The sequence below is a fragment of the Phycodurus eques genome, chromosome 11 (genome assembly GCF_024500275.1).
Source record: "Phycodurus eques isolate BA_2022a chromosome 11, UOR_Pequ_1.1, whole genome shotgun sequence".
In the NCBI taxonomy this organism is placed as follows: domain Eukaryota; kingdom Metazoa; phylum Chordata; class Actinopteri; order Syngnathiformes; family Syngnathidae; genus Phycodurus; species Phycodurus eques.
Window position 1 is genome coordinate 9,213,163 of NC_084535.1, and position 27,338 is coordinate 9,240,500.

Below are 27,338 nucleotides of genomic sequence, written 5' to 3' on the forward strand. Positions count from 1 at the left end.
CATTCGGAATCGGTGCTGAAGTGGGGGGATGGACGGAAGAACGGCGGCGATGGACGTTCCGCGGCGAAATCCCCATTGACGATGCCTTCGGGACGGCGTCGGGACACCGTCGTGTGCGCACCCACCACCCTGGGACACTGACAGTCCGACACAAAGCGGTAAGACGACAATTTATTCGTGCGCACTCTGAATCCGAGGGCACACACACACACCGGCGGCGGCGGCGGAGCTAGCTCGGCGATTAGCATTCTCAGCTAGCTCGCCCGCCCGCTCAGCTCCCTCCGCCTCCTCCCAATCATAGCGGCTCTTGGGCGGCTAGCGAGTGACAATGATGGTGCTGTCGCTCGAATAATGTCCGTCTCTGCCGACTCGCTGGGCCCGGGCGGCGGCTGCTCTCGGATGTGGCTAGCCAGCGGAGCTAATGGTAGTAGTAGTAATAGAAGTAGTAGAAGCAGTAGTTCCCCGTTGAGAGCAGGTTCAAGAGATAGGGGGAAATGGGGCCCTTGAGGCAGATGTAACATATCCACTTAAAACATAGCTTTTAGTCCAACCCATCCAAATGTTTTCAGCTCCTTGGGTGACCAGATGAGAGCACCCCCACAGCGTTGTGTCACAGGACCAACCTGGTTCTGGGTCTTCTCATACTTCCTGGTTCAGCTCATTCACTTATTCTCCTATTTCCTTATACAATCCATATTGTACAGTATATACAATACTGCCACAACATTACACCGGTATCCAAACATCTCGTTTCACGTTGGCAAATGTCTCTCAAGTTGTTTGGCATAACAGTCACACTAACAAAGGTGACAAGACATCCCCAAAATAACAGTCTGTCAAAATAGAATTTTGAAAATCGCATATGGGTTCCTGAGGAATTGATTTTTTTGTGTTGCAAAAAACAAAATGCCTTTTTGGGGGATGTTTTAGGTGATATTGCCTCCAGAAAATCTGGTTAAATTACACCTTCAAATTAGAATAAAGCAGTATAACAATTATTTCTCAACATATCCCCTCAACAATTTTGTTTCATCTACTACCTGTGGGCTACCTTCTCCGATTGGCTGACAAGTTTCAGTTACAAATATCCGACAACAAGCTCGTACAGGCCAAAACTGCAAGTTGACATGTCAAAATTACTGTAATGTTTCAAACAGCGTCACTTGCCCTAAAAAACTCCACTTAAGTGGCACTAATGGAACATTATTCGCGAGAAGAACAGTATGGGCAGTAGAATAGTTCATGAACATTAGTAATTATCCATTATGGTAAAGAAGGAGCTAAGCCGAAAGGCGAAGCTCTCGATTTACCGGTCGATCTACGTTCCTACCCTCAACTATGGTCACGAGCTGTGGGTCGTGATCGAAAGGATACAAGCGGCCGAAATGAGTTTGCTCCGCAGGGTGTCCGGGCCCTCCCTTAGAGATAGGTTGAGAAGCTCGGTCATCCGGGAGGATCTCAGAGTAGAGTTGCTGCTCCTCCACATCAAGAGGAACCAGATGAGGTGGCTGGGGCATCTGATTTGGGAAGCCATGTATTTCAGTGTGAAACATCATTGTTCCTGTCACTCAGTCTTTTATTATTTTAGGAAGCATGCCACTATAGCCTCTCCATGGCCCATCTTCCTTCTGGGAACCTTTGCCATGCGCGAAAGAAAAGGCTTGTCTTTTCATGCGGGCTATGCAAAATCCTTCTCCATGGGCTATTTTGCCATACAAGGAGGACTTTTATTTTTCGGTTTAATCTGTCGCCAGTGGATATATTTGAAGTTCAGAAGAAATGGTTGTATAGTCCAAAGAGTATCAGTCCAGCATGTTGTGTCATATGATGATAGCCACCCCGCACCCTCCTCCAGAAATAATCAGTTTGCGGATGAAAGATGACTATGCTTAATCGTGAAAGTCAAAACAGGACTAAGGAATAATGGAAATAATCTCTTCCGGGGCGATATTGTCACTGCCACAAATCCTTGTTTTAAGTTAGCCTTCGAATTTGTGTGTTGCACTTTTTAATCTTCTTTACTGTCGTACAAGTCAGGGGGGGCCTCGGTTTGCGACTGTACTGACATCCAAGTTTCAAGGTTACTAATAGCGCGCGTGAACTACTTTGAGCAGTGGCAAAAATCTGTCTGTTAGCTGTGTGGCCTAACAATCATATCCTCGTTTTGTTAAAACAACCACTCTTTCAGCGATGTGTGTCATAAGCATCACACACTTGTGTCATCAAAACAATCACTCTCAATCCTGAGTGGGATTACAATCAGACGCTAATGTCGGCAAAACAATCACGCTCAAAGCTACAGTATGTGTGGTGTGTATGTGGCCTCGTGAGCCTCCAGGTTGGATATTGAAACATAATAAAGGGAAAATGAACACAATGAATAGAATAATGGCTGAGTTACATTAATAAAATAATATACAGGGGGTCCTCGCTTTTGAATGTTACCGAAACTCAACATTTCGAGGTTTTGAATAGCGTCCAATAAAATAGTTTGTGTATCAGAGTAAGAGTATGTCTCCGACTTATGAGTTTTTCGAGACATTAGCAGTCGCTCAGCTCAGTATTCGTTGTGAGCAAAAATTTGAATTACGTGTTCGAAAATGGTGGCAGTGAGCTTCACGACAAGCAGCAGAACAATTCTTCAAAAAAGAGGCCAAGTGCTTGCTGCAAGCTGTTTAAATTCCCATTTTGAGTTGAAGTTTAAAAATAAGAGAATTACACTTTATTAATCCAAACCACAATTTGCAAAAGTCAGCCAGCTCAATGCTCACACACAATGCAAAACGCCATAGACGGGCTAACAAAACAAGCATCAATGTTGCGATTGTGATAACCCTTTAAGCAACGGATATTTGAACACAAACTGTGCAGCATCATGTATAGACAGACAATATAGCAATATTCACAGCCATATTTACCTTGTCTTCTGTGAAAAACGAGTACTATTACTGCAGCTTACTGAATCAGTAAGTTGTGAAACTCTTCTGTGTATTATGTAGGTCTGTATTATACTCCCCCCTTGTTTCCAACTCTCACACACCAAAAGAAGCTCAATGTGTATTGAAGCATGAAGTCATGATGCACAAATTTGTTTAATTTTTTTGCATTCTATTTGATTGTTATTACTTATAAAGTACAATACTGTACTGAAGACTTTAAAAACACGTTACAGTTTGGTTGGTGTTTTTTGTGGGGCTATAATGGATTAACGGCCATTCCATACATTTCAATGGGAAACATGATTTGAAATGATTTGTTTTGCATTATGAGCATAGTATCAGAATGAATTAAACCCATAAGTCAAGGCACCGTATGTCCAAATTTGATGCCGTAGGAACAAAACTCCATTGTGAACCAAGCACCCCCCTGTTCACACATTTCTGTATGACAGAGTTGTATGACGTTTCGCACTGATTACAAATAATACCTAACCTTCACGTAATTTAATCATCATGTGAAGATGATGACCACAGTGTTGTAGAGGTTTTTGGGGAAGCCTTTCTCGCTTTCACTTTCACCGTATGTCCGATTCTGGTGAAAAAGACAATTCCTGAAATCAAAACATGAGGGAGGCAGGCTGGCCGACAACGCCCAGATTGCATCACGTGACCGACGAATTGCCCCTCGCGGCCCGTCTGCTTAGCTTGACACGCACACGTCAAAAATTGTTGCTGCGCGTCAAACGCCCCGGAGATCATCTCTCGTGATTGGTCCGTTTTAGTCACATGCTGTGATGACGTACTCAGCGTGCCCCTTGGTTCTACATACCATCTACGCTGTCGATTTTGCAGCAATTAAACGTATCATCTGGTCATCTAGGTCCTTTTTGTTCTAGGAGACACTGTTCCACGGTTGCCATTGTTGTTGCTTTGTTCCTTGTTACAAAAAGTAAAGTAAAAACGGCTACCGGAAATGGCCCAAAAAATGCAGAGGAATCTCCACCCTGTGGTGTCCTAGCCAATACCAGTCGTAGCGACACCCCCGACTTGGAGGTAAGATGCAGTACATTTTCAAAACTGCGCGCGTGGGTTACGCTCGAGTATAAGGGCAAACTACGCGTGGGACAGCCGCAGTGACGTCAGCGCAATCGCCATCCGCGCTAGTATAAAGAAGCATTTAGTCAGTTTCCTTTCCGGGGAGAAAGTGCAGCAAAATTGCGTCTTGACTGAGTGTGTGCTCTTGTTTTTGGCTGAAGCAGTGAAAGTTGGGCTGGGTTATTATTCATGATATCGTTTAAAACTTTTGACCTATTTCCTGATTTGGTTGGTTGGATTCTGATGTTCGTCTTGGAGCGCTCGGTAAGCCTCCTTCAATATGTCACCTCATTGACAGTTAACACCATGGACCATTCAGTATCATGTCAGTGGTCGGACTGTCGCTTACTTTTTATGTTTTTATGCAGTGTTAATGGTGGATGTCTGGTTTGAAGGAAAGGTAATGCTTGGTTTCAAAGAACTTGTGAAGAGCAGAAAGTGTGTGGGTTGACTATAAAGTACCCTGGTAAACCTGCCAGAAGGGTAGCGTTTACAAGGCTCCGTTCACCCTGGGAATTTTTTTTTGCTGGGTCAAGACAAGAGCGGTTCACTTAAGGCTGTGAAAAGTTTACATCACGATTATGTAGGTATTGCCATTCAAACATAAAATCATTGCAATTCATTGAGTTTGGTTGCACGGTGGTCGACTGACTAGAGCGTCTTCCTCACAGTTCTGAGGACCGGGGTTCAATCCCCGGCCCCGCCTGTGTGGAGTTTGCATGTTCTCACAGTGCCTGCGTGGGTTTTCTCCGGGCACTCCGGTTTCCTCCCACATCCCAAAAACATGCATGGTAGGTTTATTGACAACTCAAAATTGCCCATAGGTGTGAATGTGAGTGCGAATGGTTGTTTGTTTGTATGAGCCCTTGGCTTGCAACCAGTTCAGGGTGTACCCCGCCTCCTGCCCGATGATAGCTGGGATAGGCTCCAGCACGCCCGCGACCCTCGTGAGGAGAAGCGGCTCAGGAAATGGATGGATCATTGAGTTTTACTTTGTTAACATTTTCGATCGGATCTCGTAGAAAATACACTTAAATCTTTTTACAAGATCTCAAAATCTCTTGTTTACCGTAACTTCCAATTCTGAAATGTTTTGTTGAAGCAAAACAAACAATGTAGTATTCTGCGCTGGTGCACCTGTACGCCTGATAATTAAACTTCTAAAATGTTTAAACAAAATTTCAGCATTTTTACCACAGTTAATCGCTAAACCAATAACTGTTCACACTGATATACATATGTACAAAATTTACCGAGTAAAAATTATTAGGCTTTCCACGATCAGGATTTTTGGGGCCAATCAGCGAGTTTAAAAAAACTGATAACCGATCACCGATCTGATCACAAGATGGAGCAATATGTCTATTTAAATGACTTGTTCATTCACTGTATATACTTATGTACTGTATACTGCGTATCTTCAAAAATATCTTGTCAGGTCATGTTGTCTAATCAGTCAGGTCAAACCAACATTACTTGACAGAAATAATGGGTGCTAACTTACTGTAATACCTTTATTGTAATTAAATTACTTCACACACAGAAACTTTAGAGCAGTGATTCCCAACCAGTGGTACATTAGTGTGTGCCATAAGCGATCTTCAGGTGTGCCATAGGAAATTATAAAATTTTATTTAACTGCTCAAAAAATTATTAATTCACAAGAAATGTATCTTTGGTCCTCTATTTATGCCAGTGAGGCATAGTGACAGACAGAACAAATAAAGGCCCTTCTATTAGATGGCAGGAAGTAAATACATGTAATTACGGTGTATCTACTATTTGCGACATTTTTGTTTGTTGGTGTGTCGTGAGATTTTCCAATTGTAAAATATGTGCCTTCGCTCCATAAAGGTTGGAAATCACTGCTTTAGAGCATGATTCGACAGAACGCCGCTACAACCGTTAGTGCTAGCACTATCTTGCTAGGCTAGATTACGTTTTGTTGCCTCCTTGCGAGCTGTATCGTAATAAAAGTATGTGAACATACCTCAAGAAAGCCTTGAATTAAAGTCCTCTCCCGAGCATCAGTGACCACCAGCACACGTTTTCCCCCATTTTGTTCTTATAGTACACAAGACACGATCAATTGTTTTTGTCGTGGCCGTGGTAACGGTCGTGTTTGAGTTGACAAGATAAAGCCCGGTGATCGTAAAAGACGGTATGCGGTGGTATCGGAATCCAAGATTGTATTGCAGTCGTCTGACATAGTGCAATCACGAAAGACCAAATTTCTCTTGTAGTCTGATCTGCGCATTACGTGTTGTCTGTCCCACAGCGCCGACATGTTTTTTAAAAAAAAAATAACTTTATTGGCTGTCAGATATTTACAGTACTACGTCAAAAGACACAACAAGGCTAAAAATAAACCAGCTTTTGGATTCAAATATACTGTACATGATGGCAACGCAGAATAAGTGTCTTTTGCTCGGCGAATTATGACATAAAAGCCGATCAGCCGATCCACATAAAATGCTAATTATCGTCCGATACCGATCAGGTTGATCAGATCGGTGTAAACTCTAAAAATTATTCGGATTAAGTCAGTAGTGGTTAGAACCGCAGTTTTGTCATATTTATCGGCAAAATGTCAGTGCTGTCTATAAGGTTGTGTACTCTTGTTGGCTTAATGATCATATCGTGCTATTTTTACCATCTGAGATATTACAAAGAGATTGGAAAACAAATGTAGTATAAAATTCTGTCAATTCTGTCACCATTCTACCACTGTAGAATGGTCTGCGACATCAGTCTGAAACACACTACCAGCGCAATATTAAATCATTGTTTAACCGAACCAAACCTGTCAGGTGTATTCGTACTTGAATTCATAAGCAACTGACTGAGAAGCAGAAGGTGGTATTAAGGAAGATTCGACTTACGGTTACGCTAAACATCAGACATTTTTATTGTGGTTAACTGGTTAACTGGTGACCCTTTTATCAGTCTTTCCAGTGGTTTCGGAAATGTTGTTGAAATGAAAATACAGTAAAATATTTTTGTTTCTATTTCCATTTCTATTTAACATTGGACCAAAAATGGCCTGGTAAAAGGAATTAGGATAAATTCAATGCCCCTTTGTTTTGCAACGCTGTCTGTTGGGCTACATACGCTTGTTGAGTTTATGTTCTGTGCTATTTGTAAGTGTAGATTCCATAAAAATATTAAAAGATAAAAAATAACATGCACAGGATTTCAACTGTTGCTCACACAGAATGGAGATATTGCAAAAGTCTGTTTGTGACAACTGTACCGATCTTTAGTGTTACATTTACATTATTAGGATTTCCAGACGCTGGAAACCTTTGATTCATGTAGTGTTCCTGTTTCATGCTAAATGGACCAGTCTGTAACAGAGTTTCTTTGTAACAAGTTTCAGATGTTAGCATTAGTGCACCGGGCTATCAATGCAATCGCACAATCTTTTTACCAAGCCTAACCCATCAAGTGTGAATATACTTTTTGTGGAAATCTTTTTCAGGAATTTGGCTTCTTAACAAACAAACACCCATGACAACGTAACCGCGTTGGTTGTGCAACAGATTGGCCTAAATCTATTTGCACGCCTCTCATTTATATTTGATCACACAGTCGGTCGGATAAGCCCTTATTGATTGTCAAATTTGCATTAGCTCTTGTTTTTTTTTTTCCCTCAGATGCTGTACTTTCAAGTCCTCAAACGACCCATTCGCTGAGATTGGAGGAAGCCCAGAGGGCTAGACAGCAAGAGAAACCAAAGGAGCAGGTGTGAACTGAGGGAAGATTTCAGTGACCATCTCAGGTCAGGGATGGTGAAACCACTAAGTGCTGTTGCTGTTGGTAAAAAAGGACCTCCTCGCCTTGCCCCGAGTCACCCGCCAGCAACACAGGCAGTCCGTTAGCCAATCAGACGCTCCGCCGAGCGGCCCCCGCTATCATCCAGCAACCGATTACCTCACGCCATGACCACTCTGTCAGAACTGCTTTCAAGAACTCACTAATTCATGGTAAGATGTGCTATGAAACCATCGTTTTTGGGGCATATTGAAGTCCATATTCTTACACACCAATGTGGCTGAAATGTTGAGGGCCCTCTTCTAAAACCTGTGGCCAAAAAATATTATTACCTTTTGAGAGTTGTTTTGTTATCTTGTCTTGAGTTTTTGGGGACCATTCATGCCACATAATACCTCAACTACTCTACAGATGGATTATTTACTTTTTAATTGCTGTTTGGTCTCAGGAGTGTCTGCCCACTCATCAAGTGTGAACTTAAACAAAAGTGAAACTTTTGGGGGTGGATTTTGTGCTTTCCCGACGGATCCACACACTATCTGACAATTTTATAACATGTAGAGTATGAAGTGCTGCTTCCACGAGTGAAAATTGTTTTATTGTCTTTACGGGTACTCGCAAGTTTACTGCAAAATAATGTTTTTCCAATAATTGCCCCGACACAATGCTAGGGCCATCAGGCCAGAACCTGCATGTTATTGGAATGTGGGAGGAAGCTGGAATAAAAAAAAACAAAAAACCCAGCCAAGCTTGGGTAGAACATGCAAACGCCACACAGGAGGGACGAAACTGAAACTTGAACTCCTAACCTCAGAACTGTGAAATAGACGTGCTAACCACTTACTATACCTTGCTGGCCTAAAACTAAGTCAAGTCGTAAAAACTGTAGCACACCGATTGGGTAAATATTACTGCTGTTACATATTTCAGTGGTTTTATATTGTAGTGGCTTGCATATGGCACTTCCTGAAGCACCAGAAACCTTCCACTTGTGGCGCTTTCATGCTTCTGCTGCCGTGTTTGTATTTGCAGTACAATATTTGCAAGTGCCATCAATGCAGCCTCCCCTCTCCAGCTTCACAACAAAGCTGCGGCACGCTGTCATTTGCATCTAGCGGGACCGTTTTATTTTTTATTTTTTGTACACAGGCTCGTTGCCTGGGCGCTGTATAACTGGTGCACTTTCCAATGGTCAGGCAACGTCATTTGCATATCAGACAGCCCGTCGCCTTAGTTTCCCGCCCATTGTACAGTATGTCCATATGCTGACCAGGTGAAACGAGACAGAGGAGACTAGACGCTCCGTGAGGAATAGATTTGCCAGGATCTCTGCTGCTCTTTTTCATATCCATGGTCTTAATGACAGGTTTGATAGTAGCAGGTAAGCACTCTCTTTATTTTATCAGCTGCAACTTTGATTAAATTCAGTTAGAATTCAACCCCAATGTGAGATTTATGTCAGGAGTTGTGATGTAACAGCCTGGATATATGAGAGCGCTGTTTCCTCAACAGCAAAAGGAGGCTTTCCCAGGTCCGTTTAACTTGCAGCGAGCCCGCCAGCTGGCCGCCTCGCTTGCCGGGTGCTTCAGAAATCAAATTACAAGGCCGCACTGTGCATTATTGTCTGAGGCACTTTAAATGACTTCTGAGAGACAGGCATTTTATTTAGATTAGCTTGCAGTGCTTTCTGCAATCTGGCCCGTAAAGAAAGGACACAGTGTGATGTTCAAGTGGGTCTCTCTACACCCCCCCCCCCCCCCCCCCCCACCACTTCTCTCTGCACCAACCACCACCCCCCACCCACAATTGTAACCCAAGGCCTCGCTCACATCCACCTTCCAAGCATGTTGAAATGTCAGGGGAAACCCCAGCCGATCATGGCAGGGCTCTACAAGGTGGAACACTGTGCACCCATATCATCCTTGAAGTACATTACCTGTAGATATAGGCAATTCTGGTTGACCTCCAGGGTGTTTTTCTCATAGAAAATAATGTCACGTGCACTAATCAGTTCCTTGCTTAAACTCATGCCATAGTGAAACCTTTATTAATTGCATAGGCAATGTTTTAATTAGTGTTTACCATTCCTAAATGAGATGCATTTTTTACACAATTTAAAACAATTCCTTAATTTCTTAATACCATATTAGTCAAAATTCACAAATGGTAAAGATCTCGGATTGAATTCATTCTGTTTTGGGGGGCAGTTCAGTCTTAAGCAAATGCTGAGTACAGCTTTTGTTACCATGATGACCAGTGGCGGTGCTAGGGCATTGCGACAAAGTGAGTGCTACTCAGTGTTTCTGTCTTAGTGACTTTTCCAATCCCGCCACTGCAGTAGTTTTTTGTAAACTGAGAGCTACTTCTTGGGTACTGAGTAATGCAAACGACTACCATTTTGATACACACTTCTGAAATAACAAATCTGCTCAAAGATGTTTAATTATATGTTATTATTAATAATCACTGGTATTCATCTTTGTGAAAAATAATTTAACAAGGTAGGAAATGCAGTAATTAGCAGTAGGCATTTATTTATTATTTATTTCTGTATAGTGTTTACATTTTAAAATGATCACTTTTACAACATTTCTAGTAAATCACAATGTCCCATCATTGGTGAGCTATTTTTATATAAGGGCCACGGACTACTTAAGTGCCTGTGGGCACAATGTGGGTGCCGCTTCTCGAGTGACTTTTCAGAAAAGTCCAGCAAATCTAGCAAAGTGATGCTAATGGGGACTCTTGAGACTCCCTCCAGAACAAGAGACGTTCACTCCTCTGTGTCCAGACTGCAAATGAATCACGCTTGTGCACAGCCACCATTGGGTATTATAACCTCTCCACTAGGGCTGCAGGATATTGGAAGAAAATGACATTGCAATTGTTTTTGTTTGTTTGTTTTTGTTTTAATACCTGCGATATATATTGCGATGTGAAATAATACAGGATCCGTGTTGTAAAAGTTTATTTTCTATGTGAACTAGTTCAAAATTAAATTCATTGCTCCAAAAATGAACTCGTTCAGTTCATAGTTATAATTCAAAATTTTGAAGTTCACTCGTCCAAAAACAAACGAGTTCATCCATCCATCCATTTTCCATACCGCTCATCCTCGCTAGGGTCGCGGGTGTGCTCAGCTGACTTCAGACGGAAGGCGGAGTACACCCTGAACTTGTCGCCAGCCAATCACAGGGCACATGTAAAACAACCATTCGCACTCATATTCTCACCTATGGACAATTTAGAGTCTTCAATTAACATACTAATTTTTGGGGATGTGCGAGGAAACGTGAGTACCGGGAGAGAACCGACGCAGGCACGGGGAGAACGTGCAAACTCCACACAGGGAGGCCGGATTTGAACCCAGGTCCTCAAAACTGTGAGGCAGATGCGCTAACCAATGGTCCGCCATCAAACGAGTTTGTGATTCTTTTTCTTTTTTCTTCTTTTTTCAATATGTTGCAGATGAGCCATTACCCTAAAAATACTGGCATTTAATTTCTCCATTGTTTCCACCCATTCAGTCCACACTTGTACAGCTGCCGCTTTCAGCCTAAAATATCAAAAACATGAAAGTTTTTTTAAAATAAGGAATTAAAACAAAAACAGGACTTTTGTCCTTAATGTGCAAACACAAACATGCAACACAGTATAACAGGAACGATGGTGAAAGGATAAAATTGATAACTTTGCATTCCTTGCAGATCTGGGCGACTATATTAACAAAATAATGTGTCTCCTCTTAGAGTACAAAGCAAAATTCTGATACAAATAATAATTTTACTAGTAATACATTTTTACAATTATGTACTGTATTACAAAATAACACGTTCACATTTATGCAGTGTCCCTGAACGCACCTAGCACACTCACGCAGCTGCTGCGTGCCTTCCTTATTTAATTCTAAAGAGCAAAATAAGAAATGCAGGCATACGATCTTTTGAGCGTGTCCAAACATGTCCATCTGTTGGTCACTTTTAATATTACAGTTGATTCACTGTATATTACACTACACCAACATCGCAGCAGACCCTGCGATGTGACTATTGCACACACGTATATTGAGATGACGATCCTCAAACACAAAACACCTCCTAAAGTGAGTGCCCATAAGGATTTATTTCCCTAACGAAATGTTAGTGCGAAGCTTTGCTAACATTGCAGTTCTGCTTACCTTTTGGCTTTGACATGATAGTTTTCTGGCAGCCAGTCGTTTCTTGAAAATGGCAGATCTTTCCCCAGGATAGCTGCCAAGTCATTTAGCTGCCAGGCCATTTACGTGAATCGTATAGATCCGATGAGTTTTTCCTGGGGGGGGGTCTCAGACCTCATAGACTGTTTCGTACTCCTTGAACGCTGGCTGCTAGATCCATTCCACACATCCACCATCCACACACAGATGTAATTGTGAATATTACTCAGTGGCGGACTAATATGCAGCGCATTGCCCTGAGGTTCCGCCTGTGCACTCGGGACCTGCTTTGGATAAATCAGGAGTTGATGAGACCAGAAAAAACACTTTCGGCACATCTGCTGTGAAGTAGTAATGGTACTTTTACTCCCTTACAATTATCTAAATGTCGCTCGCTACTTTTATTTATAAAATATTGATTATTTATCAACTATTTTGTGCGCGAGACTACGACTTCGACTTCCGCATTGGCCGCTGTTTGCTCCAATTCAGTTTTAAGCACTGGTGACGTTGAAGTCTACTTCACCATTCAAACAACACAAGAAAGTCACATGACCTCACACGTCGTCTTCTGTTGGGCTTCCCGGGCATAGGTATTAACACCAGATAAGACAGCCTGGCTGACCGTCGTGCCTACTTGGCCACCAAGGTTGTCGTTACTATGAAGGCATTGGCGCGCTACTCGTGTTTACATTTAGAGAAACAAAAACAACAGCTTTCATGTATTGTAGTATATGTCTGGTGTTGTCTGCCCAAATGAGGACATTTCATCCCACTTATAACTTGAAAAAACACCTTGCAGTAAATTGCAGATGTTGTAGATGTTGATGTGCATACACACGCGCACACACACAGCAATATCAGAATTTGCACATTCACATTTTATTTTGTTATGTTTATTTTATTGATGTTCCTACTGTGGTAAAAAAAAAATCAGTCAGTGTAATTTTTACTCTTACTTTTTTGGAGGACTACTGTTTACTTGAGTCACATTATTGTCAAGTAACAGTACACTTGCTTGAGTACAATATTTGGCTACTCTACTCACCTCTGGAGCGGACATCCTCTATTGCTACTCTTCCGTTCAAGCAACATTTTTTGCTCAACCAGTCGTATTTGTTGCACTGGTCTTTTGTATTTTCGCGTTGAGGTGTTGCGTGTCCTGGTTGTAGTCCCAGCAGAACCGCGAAGCACCGTAACATCGGCGACGAGCTGATCTGCTAGTACATCTTGTATTAATTAGGAAACGCGCCTACAATTATCTAATTAGTTTACGGATGTTAATGTTAAATGTATTAAGCGACGGAGCGATGTTAATGATTATGTCACAACACAGAATGAACTAACTTCAAATTCAGAAATGGCCAAAAAAAACCCGGGAAAAATACAGTACTTAATATCTTCCTGGAGGATGCATTTGAGATTAGCCTTTGAAGTTGGTAATAGTGAAAAATGAAGTAAAACAGACAATGATTTGAGTCAATTATTTTCCAGAATGAGAGTGCTTTAAGAGGAGGGTGCTATTCATGTGGCACAGCATGAAGCAGGCATCAGTTGCAGGTGGAGATGGCCCTGGCTCAAGTTGGAGGCCAAAACAAAAAAGCAAAGAAATTAGGCTAATTTTATTTTAATCTTAAATTTGTACATCAACGCACTTGAGTGGTGTAAATAAATGTTTTTCGCATGAATACATTTTATTTTGCCTTATTGTACTCTTCAGAGTCTTCCAGATTGCTTAATTTATGTTAAAATAAAACAAATTCTCTGCGGGGGGCCGGGGGATCCTCCAGACCCCTCCTACAATGCTTTTTTTTTTTTTTTGTCACGTTTTTCATGCCTTTGTGTTTGCATGTCTGTTGATAAGAACAGTGGGGTTGGAATTTATAATAGCTTGCTCACAAACACATTTTTGAACACAGGCTGCTAACAAGTGATTTACTTGGTAAGACCCAAATATTGTAGACAAGTAAAGTAAATTTTCTGCGTCACCTTTAAGTGTCAGCTATAAAAAGACACTAGACACTGTATAACACAACAGAAAAAACTAAAATAAATAAAATACTATAAATAAAACTACCCGTGAGTTGATTCGCCCTTGCCTAAAAATGGGTTTGTCTGGGCTTTAGACAAAGTGAGTGCACCTTTCATTAAATAATATTCTGTAATACAGGTGAGAGCTATTGTACCGATCACACAATTTCTGGTTGGGTTATTTAACTTTTTACTGTGTAATCAATGCCAACTGTGAACTTTTTCCGAGTAAAGAGTGTTTTGTGTGTGTGTGTGTGTGTGTGTGTGTGTGTGTGTGTGTGTTCTGTGTGCGCCAAAGCCCCGGAGTGTGAGTGGAGTGGAGATGAGAAAAAGGCAGGCGGCGCACATCGAGGCCCCACCACAGGTCCCCGGACAGCCCCGACCCAACACCTGCTGTCTCTGCTGGTGCGGCTGCTGCAAGTGTCTCTGGTAGGCTCTGCACTTCTGCATCCACGCAGACAAAAGACACGGGAATGGTTTTTTTTTTCCCCGCAACAAATGCATTTAAAAGTAAATATTTTAAACTTACTGTATATGTGGGTTGCACTTTGGTGCGTCTCTTGCAAAATGACAACCCCATCCCACCCCGCCCATGATGGACAAGCAAATATAAGATTGTGGATGTGGGCTTCGATTTAACCTAGCTGTTAGAGTGGACATCATTGGATAAATACCTGAAGGCTTAAGTGTTGTGGACAATCACAAGACTTGCAATAAAGAAACATTGCTAATGCTGGTATTTAAATGAGTCGAGTAGAAAAATGGTTTGGGAATGAAATCTAAATCTAATTCCGGAACCTCACAGCATTGAGGCAAACTTGCTAACCCCTAGTACTCCATGTTGCCTGGTCTAACCGCAAATTGTAAAACTGTAAGGGGTTTCCACTTTTGAGGTTCAACTGTAAATCCGAACTGGTCCATGTAGGGTGAAAATCAATTGAAGTTCATCCCTAGTTGCACCAAGTCCCACCTCATCAGGTTGCCCCTTGGCAAGGTAGCAAGTGAGGCCAATAAGCGGTCATGCTGCTTCACTTGGGCCGTACACTTGACCAAGCAGGCAAAGCTGTGAATGAATGGCCGTTGTGGGCCAGTGAATGGTGAATGTGTCGCCTCTGGTCAGCACTCCATCTGAAGAGGTGGCAGCTTGTCAAGCCTGGAAGGAGTCTCCCTACAAACCAGTGTTTGAATGACTTTCAGGTGGATCTGTTTTTTTTTGTTTTTAATGTGCTGATGGTTAATTTTTTTTCTCTTGTTGTATCAAACTTCCCCATCTCGCTTCCCCCATCCTCACTTGTACCCTCTAACCCGATCGTCACCCGCAATCATACTTCTATTTCCATCCTCTCATCACATGCAAAACAGCTGTGAAGAACAGCCTTGTATATTTAGCCATATTGTGAGGGTGCCCGGGGGCTGCGGCCCGCTTACCTTATTAGAGGCAGCACAATGGAGACTTTGACAAGAGCCAGTGAGAGGAAGCAGAGATCCTCCATGGTGGGACAAAAATAGACGGCGCAGTGTCTGTTGCATTATGGACCAAGGGGAGTGTGACAGAGCCGCAATGGACGCAGGGAGGCTAGCATGTGTGTTTATTGCGTTGACAAGTGCGTTGACAGGAGGACATTGTTCACTGGATGTGTGGCAATGTTTACTGTAGATTGTCTTGCTCACTTGAGGCTCAAACGCATGTTTCTCAGCTTGAAGATATAAACAAAAAAGCTGTCAGATACAAACCAAGAATTATATTCTGCTAGTTTTTGTGTTTTGTTTTTTTTAAGTTTGCGGGCCAATTTTTGGCAGCATCTGTTTCTTTTCTTAGATTATGGTAAAAAAAAAAAAAAAGACACCCTACCATTTATCTTTTCAGCCAAAAGAGTTGAAACACAGCCTGCCTCTCTCCATTGATGTCATGCGAAAGGTCATCATGTGGACACAAAATTTAAAAAATAAAATAAAATGATTCTGATCCGATGAGGACATCCTGACTGATGAAACATATTTTGTAAAATAAAATGGCAAATGTGCCATGCAACACTCTATAAATGCACAGACAAGCCAGTAAAATAGTTATTTGTCTTTGTAAATTTTTTTTGTGCTGAACTCCCATTAAATTTTAGTGTGAATGCTAGCATTGTGCACTACTGTTAATGGCAAGCTACAAATAATGCAAGCGTTGTTTTTGACTTGATCACAAGCTAACGAACTGACTTGTCTCTGCACATTTGTCAGAACTATATGTGCAAGAACACTTTTACTTACGTCCTTGGCGTACTTCACCTAATGAGAACTGAAGATCGTGAGCTTAGCTTACAGATTTTGAAAAATAGTATCATGGCCACACTGAGTTAAAAAAATTAATAATAATTTGCGGGGGAAATTTTTGATGTTATGAGAAAGAAATGGTAACGAGGATACAAGTCTAACCCTTATGTGAAAAAAAATGCTGTGTTTAACTTGACAGTACTTATCCTAACATTATGTTGCTAGCCGGGCCGCTCCTTAATGAAACCGAGACGCCCTGTCCGACTCAGTCGCCCTCGTGCGGACCCCGCCACCTCATTGGCGACCACTTCTCGCCTCGCTGCGGCCTGGCGGTGGGCTGTTCGGCGCACACAGAGTTTGTCCAGACTGCTCCTGCTCCGCTCAGCGGCAAAACTTAAAAATGTGTGATTCGCAAAATTCGACTTGCAAATTGCTAAGCCTTTTTTATGACAATTATTGTATGATTATGAAACCTTTTTCACAAAAAACAAAACTATTATCGTAAGATTCCATGTTTGTTAAACAATACTTTATTCTTGTAAAATTACAACTTTGCGTTCATAAATTGGAAAACAGAATCTCTAAAATATTATTCATATTCTCCAATGATTGACTTCCTTTAAAAAAAAATAACATTTTATTGTAAGTTTGACTTTTTTTTCTCTTGAAGAAATTTATTCTCGTAAGATTACATTTATTTCTGAAACAAATCTGACTAGTGTCGTAAAATTGCATCTTTACTCTCGTAAGACTACAAATTTTTCATTTTTAAATATGACTATAATTTTGGAACATTGCGTCTTTATAGTGCAAATTTGACCGCGGAAAATTGACTCCTCTTTTAATAGAACTTTATTCTTGCAAGAATACATTTTTTCACTAAAACAAATTGACATTTTTCTTTAAACGAAATACAACTTTGTTCTGGTGAGATTACAACTTTGTTTTCCAAAATACCATTTTATCCTGATCAAACTACTTTTTCAAAAAAACAGTTAAACCATTTTAAAAGCTTCATATTTCCTGTAACATTTCAACTTTATTCTTGTTAAGAATACATTTTTATTCTTTTAGTAAGATTATTTCTTTTCTTTTCATTTTGATCTAAATTAATAATGCCTTTGCTGGTAGATTGTTCATTAATTGAGTCTTGAATAGATAGAGGCAAAAAGTAAAGTCCTATAAGTGCACTATTTGGCTGCAGTCGTCAGATCCCTAGTCTTGATCGTGCTGGGACACAAAGTAAAAGCCTTCCTCCTGTCTCCCATGCAGGAGTGAAGACAGGATGGAGAGAAGTGAACGGCAGACCTGCACCAAGATGGACAGTATTGAAACTGCAGAAGAACAGTAAGTCCTCAGCCCTGTTGGCCTTCTCTTTGCGTCGTCACCACCGCGTTTTCTTGATCTCTAGCATGTCCCACCGCCGCCACAGACACCCAAGTCTCGACGAGGTGCTGTCGTGGTCTCGGAGCTTCGAGATGATGCTGCGCTCGCTGGAGGGCCGGGAGATCTTCCGGGAGTTCCTGAGGTCGGAGTACAGTGAGGACAACCTCCTCTTTTGGTTGGCATGCGACGATCTGAAGAAGGAGACGGATCCGTCGGTGGTGGACGAGAAGGCCAGGATCATATACGAAGACTACGTGTCCATACTGTCGCCGAAAGAGGTTTGGACTTTGGTTCCTTTTCGTCAACGGCTGACCGTTGTTTGAAAGCTCATCCTAAAATTTTTAAACAGGGTCCACAATAGCGATTTTCAACATCTTAACTGACTTTTAAAAATGTGAGAGACCACTTGACCCATGATGAGAGAAAACAAGTGCATGCTTATCGCTTTTGTAGTGTGTGGTGGACTCGAGATGAAAAACACAGCACACCACTCACAAACTCACAAACCATATCTTCTCTGACATTTGTGAGTCTCCTCCTCCAAACCAGATTATCTGTCATAATACCAAGACTGACACGTGATACGCATCACAGTGCCACAGTTTATCCAGGCTGCCGGAAACTACAAAGGGGGAAGAGAATAATAGTAGAGAATAAGTAAAAGAAGCTATGACTATGTGCTATAAGCTATAAGCTATGTGGTGAATGACTTGTGAGACATGTTATACAAACTTTCAACACAACCAGTTGCTCCTTGATTTGTGTGTCCCCCCCCCCACAGCGCAAGCTTCAGCAGGCTTGAAAATTGGGCTATTTTTCTGTTTCGTGTCACAATCATGTAGTCGGTGCCTTGGCCAGATTTGTAAATATTGAACATTTTTGTCCTGCCCCAGCTGTCTGTTGCACATTGGGGAGGAAAAATCACTCCTAACACACTCCACGCCAGAGGTTAATTGCTCAGGATAATCATTCAAGATATCTGATAATCGAGCCTTTGCAAATTGATAGGGGGAATTGGGCTCAAAATTCGCCCGATAATTGGTCTGGGTCTACCTTGCTTAACTGTACAGGCAATGTTTTAAGTACCATTTTGCCATTCCCAATTGTCATACAAGTATAAAAAGTTAACTACTGTTTATATTACAACGATATGCTGCGGACCTGCTTCACTTACACCAACTCAAGTGTTAGAATATATGTTAAAAGAAGTCAAACACTCAGGGCCTGATTTACTAAAGGTTTGCGCGTGAAAAAACAGGCATACATTTATTCCTCATGGGAACACAACGCACCCAGGATTGCATCTGCCAAATGTGCAAAATTGTCGCAGGTGATAACTTTCCTATTCTATGGTTATTCAATTTTACAGGTACCCTTTGGCCACAAAAAAAAAAAACACAAAATCAAACAAACAAAAAACATTTGAAGAGTCAACGCTTAAAGCGTGCTGAAGTGTGCGGGGTTCCGCAAGTATTTTCATGAGTGGCCGATTACTTGGCCATCGGTTTTGAGTTGTGCAATGCATCAATGTCACAGATTACAGCCAATTGAAATGCACTTAAGCTTTCACACACGCTAAAAATACATTTCTGGATTTTAGCCAGCGAGATACAGCCGGCTGCCGCCAAGCCATACAGATACAGTACATGAAGTATGCATAATTCATAATGTACCTGTGGATGAAATGTTATGCTTACAGTCTCTGTCACCAACATGTGTGCGAGCGATGCACGTACCGCGCCGATTACATTCAAGTGAATGAGTGGAGCTGATCCTCACTGATTCCCACTCTCTCTTTATTTTTGCCCATGTCCTCTCACTATATTGACCTGCTTCTTCCTTAACTATCACTATTTTCTATCAGTCTTTTAATGGTTTCATAAATGTGATAAAGTACAATATACTGTATGTGCAACCTCAAAAGCCTGTACAGGCTCGCTGTTTAGGGCGTCCACATATCAAATCGCTCAATGTGCAGGTGTGAGTTTACGACTGTGATTTTTATGCGACAGTCGAGTCCAGTTCTGTTCAGCGGCATCGCATGGTGTGCGGCGTGCCTTAGCTGCTCACTGAGCTTAGGCCTCGTGAGAAAATGTTCTTTCTCTACCACCCTGTCAGCCATTTTCTTTTTCTCATCTACGGCCCCAGGTGAGTCTGGACTCGCGGGTGCGTGAGGGCATCAACCAGAGCCTGGCCGAGCCCAGCAGCCTGATGTACGAGGAGGCGCAGCTCCAGATCTATACGCTGATGCACCGAGACTCCTTCCCCCGCTTCCTCAACTCAACCGTTTACAGAGACCTCCTCGCCGACCGGAGGCGCACCTGCCTCGACACCTAAAGACCCGCGCCCCACCTTACCCTCAACGCCCTCCATCGAGACTACTACGTCAACTATGGTGCCAGAAGTCCGGTTTGGAAAAAAAAAAAAACTCTCTCTAGATTGCAAAAAGACTGATTGATATCCGAGATAGCTAGTTATTGTTCTTTTTTTTTTTTTTTCTCGAGCAATTTCTAGCCGGTGACATGCGTTTGCTGATTGCTTTTAGGTCAAATTTGACGAGGCCGCCGTCGCCGGCCGCTGATTGTTTTCGTGAGCGCAGATGTCTTGATGGTCACGTTAGACTGTGGACTCCTCAGGACCAGGAAGAAAGAGAGAGAATGTGAGAGAGAGAATGGACATGCCAACTATTCCTGTACTGTAATAATTACACCTCACTTTTAATTTCTAACCCATTCTTTCCCCCACATATCATTCTGAGCTAATGAGAAGAAGGCTGTCTCATGCCAACGACTGCAACCATTTTAAACCGTTTTTTTAATATATTTTTTTTTTTCAGAATAGGCTTCCTAGGAAGGAAAAACAAGAAGAGTTCTAATAACCTTTATTGGAACGGAGGCGTCCACATTAAAGCAGCACCTGTCCTGATTCCATCCATCTCTCCGTCCATCTGAGCACTTTCCTTCTTTACGTGGGCGAAGTAAGGGCTAGACTTGTGGTTGGGCAGCTACATGTAACTCAACAATGCCTTCACACGTGTTTTGCATAGACAAAAAAAGGCAGCACAAGCGGCGCTGCTGGAGGTTTCCCCCCCACCCCCTCTCGGAAAGCAACCACAGTTAATCCCGACAATCCCCTTCTTCCCCCCCCCTCCTCCTGCTTCCCATTCGCACCCTCATAGCCTGACAAGCACAGGTAAAAAAAACAAAACAAACGCTGTCGTAGTCGTCTTCTACATTCAGGCACTGACGCGGTTGGGATAACGAAACCCCGGCCTTTTCCTGTAAGGCTTTATTACGACGTCTGCAGTGCCGCGGGTGCCAAACATGATGTCAACGGCGCTAAAGAGGAGAGTCTGCGAGTTTTAGCCAGCCAACTTTTAGTTAGCCACAATGCTAACATGCCCTTGTGGGCGCTAGAGTCGGTTGCTAAGTTAGCATGACTCTGCGCTCTACACACTCTTTGGTCTACTTTTATTAAAACATTTAAAGAAAAAAAATCTGACTTTGAACGCATGATAAGGTGTCGCTTTAATGAATTTAGAGGACAAAATGGAGGGGCGGGCTCTTGCCAAATGTCGCGGTATAAAAAAGTTTCCGTCCCACTCGACCTGTGGATATACAGCAGAAAGTGCATGACTGAAGTATTATGCTATTATTTTTTGTTTGTTGAATTCATTCTGATTATTATATTAACGGATAGATGATGATGTATCGATCAGGTCCTAAAGTTTTAGCGAAAACTGTGTCACTACTCGTTGATATATGGGAGGACTCGGCGTTGCCACCTATGTATCTAACTACCTGACGTTGACGTGCCAAGTTTTGGTCGAGAGCCATTGTAAGACAGGATAGCAAAAAAAGTGCCATTGGATGTACTGTAGTAAGCCTAGTTAGCAATTGTGTCTCTATCTTGCTAGGCTAGATTTTAGACTGCCAGAAGGACTCAAAATTAGGGATGGGCATGAAATTTCCTTGATCCACCATGGGTAAAACTAATAACTTTTAAATATTAGTAATGAGATGGGAAAATGGCTCTTGGAATGTTCTGAACTCCTGTTTCCATGCCAGTGTCGTATTGAGCATAGTTCTGAGTGGTTGTAGCTCAACGTCCAATAGCTGACGTCATTTGTTGTTGTTCACCTTCTTTAGACAGCGAACTAGATGAGAGGGAATATAAAGCTCCTCTTCTGGTTGAGTTGCTTCAAGACACCATAAATCAATTCTGCGCCACCCTAACAATCAGTGAACAGATTATTATGCCCATCCCAACTCAAAATACATTTGTTACTGGATGAATTGCAGTGGAACCTCTAAAAGCGGTACAATTAGGAGTTCAACCCCCCCGCCCCCCAAAAAACGTAAAATTTATGCCTCAAAAGTAAATGTATATAACGATGTTATGGCAATAGATTACATTTTTACGTGAATTTGCATCCCCATATGTTCAAATTTGAGTTAATCCCACCAAGTGTTTTGCTTTTTCTTAAACTTTTTCTTTTTGACAGACTTAATTAATTCCAGCAATACCTTTAAAACCACTAGGTGACAGTATCGCTCTGCAAATACCTTCCTGCTGTGTCAGCCTTCAAAGGTGAGTACTTTTACTTTATTTTAGTTGTATTTTACAGTGGTTCTCTTTGACGGTTTGGAATTTTAAACTGTTCCTTAATACATAGCTTAAATGTTTTTAAGCTTGGAACAAATGAATTCCCTTGACATTATTTGGAAAATTGTTTTTGACGGATTGAGTTCCGCATTGGAGGTTCCGCTGTACATTCAAACGCACTATTCGTCATTGTTATCAGCCAGTGGAGTCAATAGAAGCATTGTTTTTTAAATGAAAAAAAATAACTTTACGACAAAAGCTTTTTTATCCAGAGTGAAATGAATACAAAGGCTTCCTATGGCCTATGAGTTCCTCTAAAGAACTATAACATATTTAACGTTTGGCAATACATGCAGGCGGCCACATTAATGATGGATATTGCTTCGCTGTGCATGCATGGGTCCAGTTGAATCATGATAATAACTGAGCTTTTTTTTCCATTTTAGGGGGGGAAATAAGATTTTTGCCGAATCTTTTAAGCACATCTTAACGCAAGAATGTTTCACCGTCAAGCAGATAAATAATGGAAAAAATAAACATGGTGCAATTGAAATCAAGTTTACATTTATAAATAAACAGTGAGTTTATGCACGTGGTGCTGCCATGTTCGAGTCGGAAGGTTCTAGAATTGGGAGAGTTGTTTTCTCGTCCGGCGTCCTTTTTTTCTCCCCCGTTTAATTTATTGTGACTTTTACACAGCAAAGGCGTTTGTTTTGTGTTGAATAACTGTGGATCTTACGCGGTGGCGCGTGGCCATTTTCGCTTTATTTTATTTTTTTAGAGAGCTGAAGACTCCTGACGGGAAACGGAAGGTTTGCGAAGTTTTGGCCTTACTGACACATTTGTTATTATTATTATTATTATTATTATTATTATTTTTCCTTTTGAAGAAAACAAACAACAAGCGTCTCTGTAGGCTTTTCACTACCTCTCATGTTGGTTAATTTATTTCACATCTAGCTGTCAGTGTTTTTTTTTTTTTTTTATTTTGTTTTATTTTTAAGATTCTACTTGAAGCCTAACACTGTAAACTATAAAATGTGCACAGACAAAAATGTATATGAGCGACGGCATGTGGGGACAGGGGTGCGTTCAAGAGAGCTTAGCCGAGACATTAGTTTGTTGTTGTTTGTTATTTGTCTGTTTTATTTCGATTTTGAAGTAGAATTTTTGCATCTCTATTAATAATTCAGGAAAACCACTGTCTAAGGGCTAATCCCATTTTTGCCTATGCAAATGTGTTTTGGGGAGAGGGCGAGGTTCTACCCGGACCCATTTAAAAGATGGACCATGGTTTACATTGCCCTTTGCTGATGTCTTTCAATCTCACTCAGCAAAAATGAACGCTAATTATTTTTGTTTCTATATATTAATATCATATGAATAACTATATAAAACAAGTAATATACAAAGAAAATAGTATATGCCTTCGTGATGAAAAAACAAATAAATGTGTTTGTTCTCTGACATTATGTGGATGTGTGCTGGCGTCTTGCGAAGAACAGTAGCTAGCCTTGTGTGCTATTTATGAATGGAGGGGTTTTATTTGTAAAAACAAACATAAAAATTTGACTTTTTAGTGCCCATATCCAGCACATATCTCTTCAGTCATTTTTGCATCCATGAAATGTTTGGGGTGCTGAAATGTGCGAACAACAAGCTTGCAAAATCAAGTTCATGTGAACTTTTGATTTCATGTTTATCTGTGAAAAGAGGCAGTTTCTTTTTTTAATGCAAATTAAGAGCATGTCATCTTCGATCTATGACCTTCAAACATCTGTTTTTTTGGTTTTTGGGCCACATCCTCCCCAACAATCACTGTGTTGATGCAGTAACATTGCTGAGGGAGCGCAACCATTGGAAGTGGGTTTCTTTTTTTCCGTTTTTATTTCAATTAATACGTAAAATGCGTCAATGATGGCGATCGTTCACATAGCTAGTTTGATCCACTTGTTAAAAATCTTTGTGATGAGGTTTGATTTTGGGCTTTACCGATGTCAGAAATCTCTCGGGCAGGTTTTATCCATTAGCGCAAAATGCAGTTTCTCGACGTTAGTGTACGGTGCCTCGTTTCTGTTTCCCCGAGACCTCAAAATCAGTCGCTTTTATTTCTCGTGCTCTCGCTTCCTCTCTTGGTGACATGCAATACCACCAATCGCAGGCAGAGCGGCGACATTCCTCCACCGTTACAATTTTGATGTCCTCCCTTGGCTGGTGTGTGACAAACGGATTTTAGGCGATCACTTTTCTCTTTATTGATTTCGATGCCTAAGCCTCTTTAGTCAAGAGATGATTGAAAAATGTGACGGAAACCGAGAACTTTAAAAACAAATTGCTGATGGGGAACGGGTTTTTTTTCTATTTGAGCATGCTTTTTGCTAAATAAATAAAATAATTCAGTTATTTGCTACAAACGATACTGTATGAGTATGTATTCAAGTACTGCATTATGCAGACAATTAAAAAAACGCTTTTGAGTGTTTCAATATTTTTCTCACGAAAGCGTACTTGATTCTTGAGTGTCACATGATAAAAAGTTGCCTCTTTGTGCGAAGGTCAGCAGTTGGTCCGTTTGCATGAGTTTGTCCACTGGTTGCTAGATGACGTCAGACCGTGACAAAATTCTTAAACAGCGTAGGGCAGACAACCACATTGGAACAACAAACCAACTTTTGGCTACTGTTTTAATGACCCGAAAACAACTTCTTACCTTTGACTTCTTGAAAGAAGTTAGACCGACAGCAACGTTGGACCAAAACAACGGCAGCCTGACAAGAACTTTTTCAATGATGTCGGACAGAAAACGACTGAGCAATGTCAGACCGACACCGTCTTCTTACCATCAACACAGACCTCTTGCCAAAGACCTCTTTTACCACACAAAACAGCTTCTTACCGATGACTATAACAAAGTCGGACAAACGCTGACTTCTTCCCAAAAATGACTGACGTTGGCCCGACGCAGATTTCTTATCTTTGGCAAAGACCTCTTATTGATTTCTTTAACGATGTTGGTCACAGACAGACTTCTTCCAGACCACAACTTTTTTTAAAGAAGTCACACCTCTGATAACATCGGACCGATGACTTTTTTAATAATATCTGACAGACTTAACGATGACTACTATAACGAAATCAGAGAAACACAACAATCCCTTCCCAACAAGGACTTTTTTTAAATTTTATTTATTTATTTATTTTATATATAAACAAAGTCTGACCGACAGCAACAGGATTTGACCAACAACGACGACTTCTTTTACGATGTCGAACAGAAAACATGTTCTTTTGCAACATCGGACCGACGCAGACTTCTTCCTAACAACATCTTTATTGATTTGGGAGACAAAACATTTTCTTACCGACAACTACCATAAAGTCGGACAAACACCAACTTTCTTCCCGACGACGACCTATTTAACAAAATCAGACCAACAGCAATAATGTCGGACCAATAACAGCAGCGGACCAATAATTTTTTTAATGATATTGGACAGAAAACAACTTATTTAATGGTGCCGTACTGACACCAACTTCTTCCCTACGGCACAGATATTTTATCAACAACAACTTATTTAACTATGTCGGACACAAAACTCTTATTGATGACGACTGTACCAAAGTCAAACAAACACCAACTTCTTCCCAAGAATCATGTCTTTAAAGTCAGACTGAGAGCAACATCATCGGACTAACAACAACACAACTTATTTCACAATGTCGGCCACAAGACAACTTCTTAACGACGACGATAATAAAGTCGGAAAAAACACCGGCTTCCTCCCAGCCACAACTTTAACGAAGTCGGTCCAACAATGACTTTTTGATGGTTTCAGCATAATGTCATTCTTTCATCTTGTTTTAATATTGAAGAAGAATTGAAAGAGCAGCCAGTTAAAGTTTGGTAGAACAACCGCGGGCCCTTGTGGTCTTCTGCTTTGATCGTAAGGAATCCAACCAATCCTCGCTGAGCACTTGCTGCCCAAAGTGAAATGCAGGAAGCCCTTAAGTGTAGCATCTAGCGCGTCCGAACGTTGTCGCGGACCCGCCTTCTTATCTCGCTGTGTAAATGCGTACCTCAAGAAAGTGTTGGCAAATGTGTACTTTATGGACTTTTGATAATTAATGGTGTTGCTTTTGCAAGTCTTGGCATGATGGTTCAAATCAGATGTAACAAAACAAGTACTTTTGCATCTACATTTCCATTTCAAAATCATGTTTTTCATTTAAAGTGGTAAATTCCAACACATTTAAAAATATGAAAAACTTTGTGCCAAAAATGAGTCTTTTAGTCAGTTATGATGGGGAAAAAAACCCGGTTAAGTGTTCCTTTCCTTTCAGTGTTTGTTGTTTCTCAGAATTTGTCTCCATAAAACTTTGGCACGTAATACCCAACAAATATAAAGAATTTCTATAGAGGTGATATCGTCTTGGTTGATTTAAAATAGAATTTTAAATAAAATCACGCCAAATAAAAAAAGAAAAAGAAACTGATTTTCACCATTATTATTTTGAGTTTGTTAGTTTCTCTTAAAAGTGGGGCTTGTCTGATGTATCAGCAAAGTCGTGAGAGGCCTCTCAATGAGTCTCGCCTGCTGTGTGAAAGCTGTGGTCCATTTTGGTCTACAGTTCTCTGTCTTGTCTTTGTTTACAGGAGAAAAAAAATAAATACAAATTTTGCATTATGACAAAACGCCAATCTGTTGTAACTGCCCTTGAATATCTTGTCATTTGCATAGTGCTGCTAGAGACTGTAACAACTTAAAATAAATACTTACATTTTTTCATGTCATGGTGTCTTTCTTGGGATCGGACTGGGAAATAATAATAATGGAAATCTATGTAGCGCTAGCAAGATTTAGATTTAAGATCTATGCATAACACTGTCCAATAAAAAGCATGAATCTCTTTTTTTATTTACATCCAAAAAACAAATAAAACGTTTTCTTTATGTTTAGGCAGAAAAAATAAAAATAAAACAAATTCTAAATTCTAGAAACCAATATGAGGACATTTTTATTTTCTTTGTTCAAATTGGTGGGAAAACATCT

The 27,338-nt window shown here is 41.0% G+C and overlaps 1 protein-coding gene across 4 annotated transcripts; it reads left to right on the top strand.

Annotated features, from left to right (window-relative positions):
- rgs17 (regulator of G protein signaling 17) lies at positions 1 to 27,074 on the top strand. Of its 4 annotated transcripts, none has more exons than XR_009769463.1 (7): positions 1 to 158; positions 7,691 to 8,020; positions 14,333 to 14,463; positions 17,569 to 17,643; positions 17,708 to 17,960; positions 19,831 to 20,341; positions 20,519 to 27,074. XR_009769463.1 is itself a non-coding variant. In XM_061690306.1 (6 exons), exons 2-6 carry the CDS (start codon positions 8,018 to 8,020, stop codon positions 20,017 to 20,019), a joined length of 651 nt encoding a protein of 216 aa, XP_061546290.1. In that variant the 5' UTR covers positions 1 to 158; positions 7,691 to 8,017; the 3' UTR covers positions 20,020 to 27,074. The 4 variants fall into 4 exon arrangements, 2 of the variants coding, with proteins under 2 accessions (XP_061546290.1, XP_061546291.1); XR_009769464.1 differs by having other exon boundaries at positions 19,831 to 20,077; positions 20,228 to 27,074; XM_061690306.1 differs by having other exon boundaries at positions 19,831 to 27,074.
- The last annotated feature ends 264 nt before the right edge of the window (positions 27,075 to 27,338 follow it).

Coding starts and splice junctions, on each gene's coding strand:
- rgs17 (XM_061690306.1), top strand. Junction 17,644..17,707: donor ATTGAAACTGCAGAAGAACA/GTAAGTCCTCAG, acceptor CTTGATCTCTAG/CATGTCCCACCGCCGCCACA. Junction 17,961..19,830: donor CCATACTGTCGCCGAAAGAG/GTTTGGACTTTG, acceptor CTACGGCCCCAG/GTGAGTCTGGACTCGCGGGT.